Consider the following 12,412-nt stretch of genomic DNA (forward strand, 5'->3'; position numbering starts at 1 on the left):
ATTGTTAAATATTTTCAGTGTGATTCCATTTTGGTGGGGAAAAAAAGACAAAACACTAGTCTACAGTCCATGTTTATATGAGAGAAAGGTATAAGGGCCCATAACGAGCTCTGTGTTGTTAACGCTGGCTCCTCACGAATCGGACTGCAGGAAAAAGATTATGCTTTTCATCTGGCATCTCTTCACAGCTTTTGATTTCTCACAACAGAGAGTAACCATAAAATTATAATTTAAACAATATAATAAAATCAACAAATAAGGTAAAATTAACTTGGATTTAAGTTTCATTTACTTTGTATAGCTTTAGGCTACTTCTCAGAGTTGACATGAAGGTGCGACTTGTGGGAAGAGGGGTTTCAGAGCTGCAGGAAACACTCAGGGCTAATATAAGGAATATGTACAATTTCTGTGTAAGCTGCATGAATAATTAATAGATTATCTTAAGATATGATGGGGAGAGATTTATTTTGGAGCCTAAATGCCTAATGTCAGTTAAAAATATACCTAAGATCCTATTAATTAGGGTTTTGTTCTCGTCAGTCTTCAATTCAGCCAGTCACATTAGGATTCACTAATAGTTCCTTTTCATGGCACACAGTAAGTGGTTATTTCTAATGAAAAATTCTTAGTATACTCTATTTCATTCTCAGGAGACTATTTGGCAACAATTGAGGAGAAAAACAAAGCTACTTTTCTACGTGCCTATGTGAACTGGAGAAGTAAAAGGACTGAAAACTGTCGCGTGTGTATCCGAATGGTTGGACACAATGTGGAGGCACCTTTCAGTGAAACCTACAAAGACCAGATGTCTATCGTTGAAATGCCGCTTTCTGAGGCCCCCTTGTGCATCTCCTGTTGTCCAGTGAAAGGAGACCTTCTTGTTGGTTGCTCCAATAAGTTAGTCTTATTTAGTTTGAAGTATCAGATCATTAATGAAGAATTCTCAATATTGGACTTTGAACGTTCTTTAATTATACACATAGATAATATCATTCCTGTTGAAATTTCTTTTTGTGTTGGTTATGTTGCTCTCATGTCAGACTTAGAAGTCTTAATACTAAAACTGGAGTCAGACCCTAAAAATGGAGAGAGTGTTAACCACCAGCCACATAAGACCAACAATTCAATGAAACAGACAGAAGGTAAATAATGAATTTAGGTTGCTTTCTTATCTTAGATGTAGAGAAAATCCTTACTTCTGGCAATCTCTGAGGGGTGATTGTGTGTGTGTGTGTGTGTGTGTGTGTATAGTATGTGCGTATATGTACACTTATGTGTATATATCACCAAGCCACATTATTTGTAGATTCAGTTATTCCTGATACATGGGATTTGGGTTTATGTACTCTGTAGCATGTCAGTGTGTTTCAGCATATACTCGTCAATAGAATTAATGGAAGAGCTAGGACGAGTTTCTAGCCCCAGTTCTCAGAAGTTGAATGGTCTTGGGTTAGGAATACCATCTCTCTGAGTTTCTTTTTTTTATTTTTTAAGATTTCATTTATTTATTAGACAGAGATGGAGAGATCACAAGCAGGCAGAGAGGCAGGCAGAGAGAGAGGGGAAGCAGGCTCCCCGTTGAGCAGAGAGCCCCATGCGGGGCTCAATCCCAGGACCCTGGGATCATGACCTGAGCCGAAGACAGAGGCTTTAACCCACTGAGTCACCCAGGTGCCCCAATCTCTCTGAGTTTCAACTTCCTCATGTAAAAAATTGGGATGGTAATATCCTGTTGTACTTTATTAGTTGTGAGGAAAAAATGAGGATGGGCCAAGGCTTTTCAAAACCATAGTGCCTTGCAAATATATGAGATGTCTGTGTGTGAATAAATAAAATTACCATATGTTTATTTAATTGGTCTGGGGTATTGTGAAATTTAATTTTCATTCAAGTAGTACTTGGAGTTATTAAATTCTTTTCTCAAATTTTATATTTTAAGATGTCAACAATGAAACTTTGCAGCTTGAGTCAGATGACTTTGTTATCTGTCAAAAGCCCATGGAACTTCTCGGGGAAAAAAGTAGCCAATCTGGAATATCTGTTACACTGGAGTCCACTGGATTAGCTGATGAAAAAACAAACTATTACCATGTTCAGCATCTGCTCTATAAGTATTACAACGCTTTTCACTCACTAGCCTTTAAGATCTATTTACCTGCATAGAAGTACATGGAAATTAGATCTCTTCCTCTTTCTTTCTCTTTTTAAACTCGCAGACGTTTTGCTCCTGATATTTCCTCCTATGTCTTTTCTGATGACATCAAGTTACATTCACTTCAGCTGCTACCCATTTACCAAACAGGTAAGTAAGGATCGCATTTCTACAGTGCAGTGAGTTGAAAAGGCTCTGGCCTGGGAAGGGAGACTGATAATGGCGAATACATTAGGTTCTTCTGCTGAGTCTCCCTTTGCCCTTGGACAGGTTCTGTGGTGAATAATGCCAAGTTCTTTAGCAAATAATGCTAAATATTGCTCCTGTGAGCACTAGAAAGGGAAGTTGTGTCTACTTAGGAGAAGCCATGGAGAGGACATGACAGGCAAAACACATTTCTCTTTTTTGAAATGGTTACTTGGCCCGAAAAGGGAAATTGGAGCCTTGTCCTAGCTGGGGGTTTTTAGCTGGGTATGTGACAAAGCTTTGTTTGATGGTCTTGCGAGCAAGGTGGGAAAATGTTGACTGAATGGGAAGTTCATTCAGAGCAGTGGTTTTCAACCTTGTTGCACATTGGGCTTACTTGGATGCTTTAAGAAATACTGATGCCCAGGTTTTACATATTGGAGATTCTGACTTAATTAATCAACTACAGTGCCTGGGCATCATTAGTTTTTTAAATGCTCCCCTGGAACCAGTGGGCAGCCAAGACTGAGAATTTGCCATTAGGTTCTGTACTTAGTCCTGGCCTGCCTAACATCTTTAGATAAAGATAAACCTCCCTTAATTTTTTATTTCTTTTTGTAGACATTTATTACCTAGTATTTTGGGTGTTGTGCTGAATGCTAGGGAACCAATAATGAGGAAAGTAGGCAAAGTACTTGCACTCGTGGAGCTTATTGTCTTGGCGTGGGGGAAGCAGACATTAATCAAATAATTATTTGATTATTATCAACGAGTATATAATTACATACTGAAATGAGTGCTCTGTGGGAAAAGAACCCTACCTTGAGAGCCTATAGCAAAGATACTAACCTCATTTAGGGGTCAAGAAAGGCTTCCTAGGAAAGAGGATCTGAAGAGTGAATCAGTGCTGATTTGGAAATATGGTTGGGTGCAGAGGAAGCAACAAAGGTGATTTGGTAGAGAGAGAATCTTATGTTTGAGGAACTGAGAGAAGCAAGACTGAGAGGTAGAGCTAGGCAGAGAGGGTCGTGAGGCAAAGTTGGAGACCAGAGAGGGCCCAGAGCCAGGTTAGGGGGTCAACTACTAATGGCTTCTTCCTTTCTCTCTCTTTGCAGTAGCAATGTGCTGGACTAATACCGTAGAATTTCCCATAATCTGAATTTTGCTAATTGAGTCCCCACAGTGTCATTTAACATGTTCCTGTATCTCCTATATTTCCCTGTGACTTGGTAGTTTGATCTAAAGCCATACTGTTCACTTTGGTAGCCATTACCTACCAGCTCTTGTTCAGCACTTGAAGTGTGACTAATCTAAATTGAAATACATTGTTAAGGGTAAAATTCCCACCATTTAAAAAATTTTTTTATAGAATTTATTTATTCATTTGACAGACAGAGATCACAAGGAGGCAGAGAGGCAGGCAGAGAGAGAGGGGGAAACATGCTCCCTGCTGAGCAGAGAGCCTGATGCAGGGCTCGATCCCAGGACCCTGGGATCATGACCTGAGCTGAAGACAGAGGCTTTCACTGAGCCACCCAGGTGCCCCATATTTTGAAGAGTTAGTACAGATATATATATATATATATATAAGAGATCTCATTAATTTTTTTATTGACTGCTTGTTGAAATGGTAATAGGGATATATTGGGTGAATACAATATACTATGAAAATTTTGCCTGTTTCTCTTTACTTTTCAAAATGTGATTACTAAAAAACTTGAAATTACATATGTGGCTCATGTTATATTTCTGTCAACAATGCTGGTCTAGACTAAGTCTTGATTAGATGCCGATGGTGGAGATGATTATGAAGATGATGATTTGGTAGCACAAGTAGTGCTGACTTCTGTTGGAAGGTACTGACTCTTTTGGTGACTCTTCTTGTGATGATTATTACCTAAATCTGTTAATTTATTAGGGGTTGCAAAAAGTGATATTTTAATTATATCACTCCCTTTTCATTTCCTACCGGCATTCTTCTATAAAGAGCAGTTTTCCCTAAACAACTCTTTGGTTATCCCCTGATAGACTCTTTTCCTTAGAAAAGTTAAGATATTGATTTCCTTTATTTACTGATTTCATGGGTTCCCCCCCCCCCATTTTTTTCATGCAGGTTCCCTTACTTCTGATAGAAAAAATTTGTCTCAGGAAAAAGAGTTGCTGAGTCTCTTCTGTTTCTTCTCATTACCTCACGTGGGCTATCTCTACATGGTTGTCAAATCTGTTGAATTAATGTCAGTTTACCAGTATCCTGAGAAGTCTCAGCAGGCAGTGCTTACACCACAATTTTTGCATGTCATCGCAAGGTATGTTATAGTGTTACTTGCTGGACCTGGAGTCACTTATTCTGCATATTCTTGGGTTGCTTCTTAAATCAGAGAATTTAAGAATGTATGGGGGTGCCTGGGTGGATCAGTCGTTTAAGCCTCTGCCTTTGGCTCAGGTCATGATCCCAGGGCCCTGGGATAGAATCCCCCTTTGGGCTCCCTGCTCAGCGGGGAGCCTGCTTCTCCCTCTCCCTCTGCCTCTCCCCCAGCTTATGCTCTCACTCACTCTATGACAAATGAATAAATAAAATCTTTAACAAAATAAATTAGAATTGTATGAACTGATATATAGTGTTATAAATTAACGGGGTATATTTGTCTTTTGATGGCCCATACCTACCTTTTCTTTTCTTTCTTTCTTTTTTTTTTTTTTTAAAGATTTTTATTTATTTGACACAGAGAGAGAGATCACAAGTAGGCAGAGAGGCAGGCAGAGAGAGGGGGGGCAGTCAGGCTCTCCGGTGAGCAGAGAGCCTGATATAGGGCTAGATCCCAGGACTCTGAGATCATGACCTAAGCCAAAGGCAGAGGCTCAACCCACTGAGCCACCCAGGTGCCCCCATACCTACCTTTTCAATGTCAAAGATTTAGATTCTGGTTTTGCCTTTGTTTTATTTTCTTAGATTGGATAGGGGTCTTTGTGAGGAAAACTTTTATAGGGAGTTTTAATGAAAAGTCAGTGGAGCCAGTCAGGACATCTCTGGATTTCTTTTTAGATTTTTAAATTATTTTCTCGGCTGCCCTATCATTTCTGTGTGAGTTGAGTTTTTTCATAATGGTTTAGAACTGTGAAGGAGCCAGAAAGACTACCCTCTGATTAGTACAAATGGGGAAATAAACCAGAGGTTGGGATTGGCAAGGTCATGTGGCTAATTGGAGGCAGATGCCTTTTGAGTTGCCTTACCCTAATATGCTGGCATGTAACTTGGGTTCCTGAGTAGGATTTTAATCTCACTTCCTTTTATCTCAGCCCTAACCAATGCTTCTGGTTCTGTTTCCTGTTTTTTGAGCTTTGGTTATGTGCAAGACACTGCATTGGGCCCTCTGGCCAAGCACTTTGAATAAGGTACACCATCTGCTTTCTAAAGCAACAACGTGAAATAAGGCCAGAGATGCAGACAGGGGGCACAGACACTAGGGGATTTGTGACAAATATCTTTAGACTTCGTGAAAGTGATGTAGGCACTTTGAGGAGAGAAATTACTTCTGTCTGAGTCATACAGGGAAGTTTTTTGTGCTTGGAGTGAGAAAAGCTAGTTAGAATCTAGAGATGTAGATTAGAAGAGAAGGGCATTATAGATAGAGTGAAGACTATAAACAAAGGCTATGTCTAGTATTGTAGGAGCATCTAATAACTAATTTTAGAGGGCAGTGATTTTTAAATTTTTCCACCTGAGTGGTAGTATCAGTAACTACAGCAGGTGCTAGAGTATACTCAGACATCATAATATTCCCCTGAAGATTCGCCACTCACTCATCATGTAGTTGCTGCCCTCTCCTCCTGTTTGGTGTAGGGAGAAATGCTATTTATTATGTGTTTCCTAAGTGAACACTGTGGAAGTAGCTAGTCTCAGTTTCTGTGTTGTATATAGTGATGTTCTTTAACTATGAAGAAGCTGAAATGCAGAGAAGTGGTACAAATGATGCTTGGGAGAGAGCTCAAGGCTTTGAATTTTAAGGACTTTAAGTTTTTGATAACAGTGATATGATAAGAGCATTCATTTAGGAAAATTAGTTGTAGCTTTTATGCAGGATGGATTAAACACAGGTAAATCAGGTATTGAAATGGTTCAGGGAAGGATAACCAGGGCCTACAGCAGTGAGAGGATGAGGAAGAATGGTTGGAAGAGGCTTCGGCAAGAGAAAGTCAGACTTCTTGTCTGTCGGGATGGTGGGAATGGCGGAGGCATGAGGAAACCCCGCCTGAGTGTTGAGGCTGCTTTTATGAAAGTAGAGGCTGGCAAAGTGTGGGGCGAAAGAGAAGTTTGGTTTATGAATTTGAGGCGCTTAGGGAGTATCAAGAGGAAATGTTATGTAGGCTTTTGGACACAGAACTGAAGATCAGAAAAGAAAGGGAAACGTAGATGCTTTATTACCATCAAGAAAGAGCTGACTGTCCAAATAGAGAGCATGGCCCCAAGAGTGTATAGCAGAGAAAAGTAGTTGGAAAACTAAACTCTGGTGAAGGTCATGTTTAGGAGAGGAGAGAAAGAACAAAAGGATTTTCAAGAATGCAAAAGAACCTAAGGAACTACATACAGCATCTTAGAAACCAAGGAAAAACTAGAAGGAGAAAGAGTAAAGTTTTAATTTCTCTCCCAAAATATTGATGCAAAAGTCTATTAATCTTTTCTCTGATTGCATAGATGTAAAGGACACTGAGAATTTAGTGATTTGATTCCCTAAACTTATTCCCCCCTCTTTCTTAAATATAAGTCATGATTTAGTTTAGAATGTAGAGTCCTGAAAACACAGTTATGGTGATTTGAAGAGACTGTATTTTGCCTGTCTCCAGGTAAGAAATTATTGAAGCTTTTCTTAATATCAGCACCAGAATACATTCTGACACCCTTAACTTGACCATGGAAGCACTAGACATTAGAATAGCAGTTGCTATATGTAAATTCAGATTCTTAATAAAGATCCTCACCCCTATTTTAAAAATCCTATATTTGTTGAACTTTTTGCATATTATTTTACCCAGTAAATACATGTTTTAGAAATATCCTGACCTGTAAGTTTGTCTTGAAAAGTTCCTTAGAGGCTGGTATTTTTAAAAAAAAAAAAAAAAAAGGAAATTTTTTTTTTTGAAGAATCTAAGAACAATATAAAATCATGTAAAATGTCATCCTTATAGAAATACTTAAATAGGAAAGTCCCCCCTCCCCTCCCCCACTAATAATCCTAGTCCTCCGAGTTCACCATGTCAACAATTGGCGTATATTTAGGGCACTTGGGTGGCTCAGTTGGTTAAGCCTCTGCCTTCAGCTCAGGGTATGCTCCCAGGATTCTGGGATCGAGCCCCACATCGGGCTCCTTGCTCAGCAGAGAGTCTGCTTCTCCCTTTCCTTCTGCCCCTCCCTCTGCTTGTACTCTCTCTCACCCTCTCTCTCTCTCAAATAAATCAAATCTTTAAAAAGAACAATGGGTGTATATTCACCCAACTTATTTTAAAAAACAGTGCACTTACTACTATGATTGGTTTTATAGAAGTGGGTCATATGACATCCACCATTCAGCACCTTGCTTTTTCACTTAGCAGCGTATCTTGGGCATCTTTTCATGCCAGCACACTTCAGTTCACTTTATTCTTCTCTTGTACTGCTGCTTAGTACTTTAGCAATAGCCAGCAGCTGGGTTACTGTAGGTGGAAGTGAGTCAGAGGACCAGTTTTTTAACCTCTGGAATCTGCTACTCATTTATCTTTATGGTCATAGCTACTCTTACCTGTCTTTGCATAGGTGCTTTTTTGCTTCTCACCATCTCAAAGTCCCTTCTATTCATTTTTACTTTCTGGTGCTAACTCTCTATTCTAGATTTCTAAGTGGTGGTTCTATTGTTCTAGCGATTATCATGACTCTAGAGGTCATGTCCTAGAATGTTGTGGAATGGACAGAGATGGCAATGAGCTGAGGCTGCAGTGGAAACCCCCCAAAGCAGAGAAAAAACCCCCTGAGTGATACATCGTACCTACATTGTGCAAAGTCTCCCAACTGTGGAAATATCAGAATGCCTTCCTTATAAAGAAGGATTTCTTCTATTTTTTTAAAAAAGATTTCATTTATTTATTTGAGAGCGAGAGCTCAGGTGTGCACACACAAGTTGTGGGGAGGGGCAGAAGGAGAGGAAGAAGCAGACTCCTTATTGAGTGGGGAGCCTGCTGCTGGGGTGGGGGTAGGGGGCATCCACCCCAAGGCCCTGGAATCATTACTAAGCTGAAGGCAGACGCTTAACCTGGGAAGCCACCTAGGCACCCTGAAAGCAGACTCTTAACTGACTGTGCCAAGAAGTATTTCTTCTAGGGGTGCCTGGGTGGCTCAGTGGGTTATGCCTCTACCTTCGGCTCAGGTCATGATCTCTGGGTCCTAGGATGGAGCACCTCATTGGGCTCTCTGCTCAGCAGGGAGCCTGCTTCCCCCCTCTCTGCCTGCCTCTCTGCCTACTTGTGATCTCTGTCTGTCAAATAAATAAAATCTTAAAAAAAAAAAGAAGTATTTCTTCTATTATAAGATCAGTGCTAGGTTTGCTTTATTTCAACATAGTTCATTTTTAATTCTCCAACTTTTTAATTTGTTTTTATTATTCCTGTGGGGGAAAAATTATTCCCGTGAACCTGCTATAAGATGGGTTTTGTAGCAATTTCTAAGTTAACTATTTTTATTATTTTTTAAGAGATTTTATTTATTTATTTGACAGGCAGAGATCACAAGTAGGCAGAGAGGTAGGCAGAGAGAGAGAGAGGAGGAAGCAGGCTCCCTGCAGAGCAGAGAGCCTGATGAGGGGCTCAATCCCAGGACCCTGAGATCATGACTTGAGCCGAGGGCAGAGGCTTTAACCCACTGAGCCACCCAGGTGCCCAGTTAACTTTTTAATGTCCATATTGGAGTGTTGATTTATCCACTAGTCACCAGGCATCTATTGTGCCCTGACTGTGCGGTCTCTAGGTCATTTTACAGTGCAGAAGCAGCCTGAGGTTGTAGAAAGAGCTAGAGGAGTGTGAGGAGTAAGAAGACCTGGGGTCTAATTAGGCTCCATCCTCCAGAGATGTCTTAGACCAGTCATAAGACTTCCATGCCCTCAGTTTTAAAACAAGCTTCTGGAGTGGATAATTCTCAAGACTCCTTCAGCTAGTCTATAATTTTCAGTTCTACCATCAGATATGTGTTTGCATAATCTAAGTATGTTATCCAGCCTGATCTAGGCTCAAATACATCCTGAGATGAGTGGGATAGAGATAGTAGTCAGGAACTTGTGTTCTAATCTTGACTTCTATAGTCACCTCTTTGTAACTTGGGCTTTGGGAAGCTCCTTGGGACATCGTTTTGTCTGTAAAATGAGATATTGACCCACATCCATGGTTCTTAATGAGGCATGTACAACAGAGCCACACATAGAGCTTTGTAGAATTATACATGTCTAGATTCAGCTCTTAGAGATCATGGTTCAGTAGGGCTGAGGTAGGGACTATGGGGACCACTTTATGGGGATTCGGAGGTGCTCTCTTTGTTAAAAAGCAGACTAATCGTCAAATGCTGGGGGGTCTTCCCTACCCACCATTACTCTGTTTGCCTGTGTGAACTCCTCCCAACTATGGGCATGTTGATTATTGGCCTCTGCTCTGCTCAGTTGTGTCTCTCCTGTTCCTTAGCAACAACCTACAGTGTTTCACAGTGCGGTGCAGTGCGGCAGCAGCTCGTGAGGAGGATCCATACGTGGACACCACCCTGAAGGTTAGAACTGGTTTTAGATGACAGTAAAGTCTTATGATCAAAAAGGGGTACAGGAATGCTTACAGCTTTGCTCTTGGGTCTAAACTGATGATTGTTAGAGGTCTGAAGGTCTTGTTTATCAAAGCAGAACTTTTGGACATAAAGTAGTAAGCATTTTGTGACACTTTTTAAGATTACTTTGAAAACATTTCACTAAGAATTTAGGTGAAGGGCAAAGTTTTTAAAATTTGGTAAAGAATATGTGCAGGGTAATTTCAGAGAGAGTACTTTACAACTATGGTATACTACAATTTTACTCTTTTTTAATGGGAATACTGGTGACAGTTGTATATAGCTATTAACAAAGCACTAGAGAACTCTGTGTGTTCAAGGACACAAACACATGAAAAGAATTGATTTCTACTGTTACCAGATATGCCTATGATATATTTCTATCGTCTTAAACTGAGAGTTAATGGATGTGCTAGATTATTAACCTCATTTTGAGTGAGAACTAATATGCTTATTCTCTGAAGAGCTCTTGACCACAAAATAACCATAGGCAGTTTTATGATGAAATTCTCTATTTTCTGACCTTGAATTTCTGTTCTCAGAAATATACTGATCCTTTGTGTGATATGCATCAGATGCTATTCCACTTCTCAGGTATAAACTACTTGAATGGATATTTATTATAAAGCAACATGCTGCAGGAAACTTCCAAATTATGATGGCCTATACTTTTTTTGTAAAGATTTTATTTATTTATTTGAGAGACAGAGTGAGTAACAGCGAGCACATGATCAGGGCCAGAGGCAGAGAGAGAGAGAGAGAGAGAGGGAGAAACGGGGCTCAATCCCAAGACCCTGGGATCATGACCTGAGCCAAAGGCAGACACTTAACCTACTGAGCCACCCAGGAGCCCCATTATGGTCTATACTTTATAAGTTAATGTCTATCTGGCACCTGAAACACCTTTTCCTGGAAAAGTAAGTGGTCAGTACTGATGGTTAGGTTGCTTTGTAGTGTTTAATATGTCTGAGGTCCTCTTCCACTATCACGGTCACCCAAATTGTGACATGTGATAGCATTTCACGTGATCTGAGTTCTCTGTAACTCTTTCATGCAATGGGCTGTGTATAGCTTTCTGTTGCTGACCAGGCATACTGTTTACCTTCAGCCTCTTGAGAAACCCAACTCACAGCTTCCCCATGCCTTTCTGTGTTTAAGATACACACATTGCCTCTTCAAGAGTATATTTTAGAAATAAAGGTTATTTCCCTAGTGAAAATGGAAAGCGAACAGATTCTTTGTCCCTCCCTCCTCCCAACACCTTGCTTTGCTTTTTTGTTTTCTATTTTTCAAACCTAAGAAAGACATAGGCCTAACATAAGTGGTGATGCTGGAGTGAGGGGTACATCATGGATTGAGGTAGGTTCAATCTGCATTTGAAATTAAATCGTGTTGTAGGTCTTCTCAGTGTCTCCTAAAACCAGAGGGAGGGAACAAGGAAGAGAGGAAGGGCGAGAAAAAGAGAGATGGGCAGCCTGCTGGTGGGGGAAGCTGCCCTTGAGGCCTGTCCTCTTGCAGGTGGCAGAAGGAAGGACAGTGATGATCACACCTCATGGCTCCCCCTTTCCTGCAACGCTATCATTCTGAAATGCTAGATACCACCTGAACCAGCGCACGTGTAGCCTCTTGCCAACTCAGACTTTGCAAGCCGTGGTGTCTGAGAAAGATTTCACGACCTCAGGATGTCCAAAGTGTACATTTTTCCTCTCCTTCCTCTGAGAGCCTGATTCCTCAGCACTAGTTAAGGCCATCTCATCTATTCTTAGGAACAAAAAAATAGATGAAAGGGTTTCCTCAGTTATACAAAAGGACAATGAAGATGACTCAGAACCAAAATAGTGTTAATGGACGAGAGGGCACAGGCCTGGCAGCATCATTTTGTGAGCTCCCAGAAAGAGTGCTTCTATTATCTTACCCATTCTACTTGAATAGTGCTCCCTTACGGGGACAGGAGCCTGTTCCTGGTCCAGTATTTCCTTCCGTTTACCTGACACACTCAGCCGGTCATCCATTCCAGGCAATGTGCCCACCTAAGGAGCTAGCAGTGAGAGGCCATCAGAGCAAGCATTTATCTTCTATTCACCCATCCACTTAGAAACCATTGATTTCTCTTTGTGCAGTAGAATGACCTTTGATAGTGTCTATTTTCCTAGCAACCACATTGTGTCATGTCCCTGAACCAGCCCACTGTCAGTGGGGATCTCTCCAGCAGGTTATGAGCCCACAGCTGTGCTCCGAGAGCTGCT

The 12,412-nt window shown here is 40.7% G+C and overlaps 1 protein-coding gene across 9 annotated transcripts in view; it reads left to right on the forward strand.

Annotated features, from left to right (window-relative positions):
* The window catches only part of HPS3 (HPS3 biogenesis of lysosomal organelles complex 2 subunit 1), a 40,190-nt gene that overhangs the window by 7,252 nt on the left and 20,526 nt on the right, over positions 1-12,412 (forward strand). For all 9 annotated transcript variants that reach the window (XR_006609119.1, XR_006609120.1, XR_006609118.1 and 6 more), the window contains exons 2-6: positions 651-1,142; positions 1,940-2,111; positions 2,217-2,302; positions 4,452-4,644; positions 10,034-10,115. Coding sequence is in view for 5 of the 9 variants with exons in the window: in XM_045088504.1 (XP_044944439.1) it covers positions 651-1,142; positions 1,940-2,111; positions 2,217-2,302; positions 4,452-4,644; positions 10,034-10,115 (1,025 nt within the window). In the remaining 4 variants the exon portion in view is untranslated. The remainder of the gene's footprint in view (positions 1-650; positions 1,143-1,939; positions 2,112-2,216; positions 2,303-4,451; positions 4,645-10,033; positions 10,116-12,412) is intronic.

The sequence above is a fragment of the Mustela putorius genome, unplaced genomic scaffold, assembly GCF_011764305.1.
Source record: "Mustela putorius furo isolate JIRA1106 unplaced genomic scaffold, ASM1176430v1.1 tig00003834_pilon_pilon_pilon, whole genome shotgun sequence".
NCBI classification, from domain to species: Eukaryota; Metazoa; Chordata; class Mammalia; order Carnivora; family Mustelidae; genus Mustela; species Mustela putorius.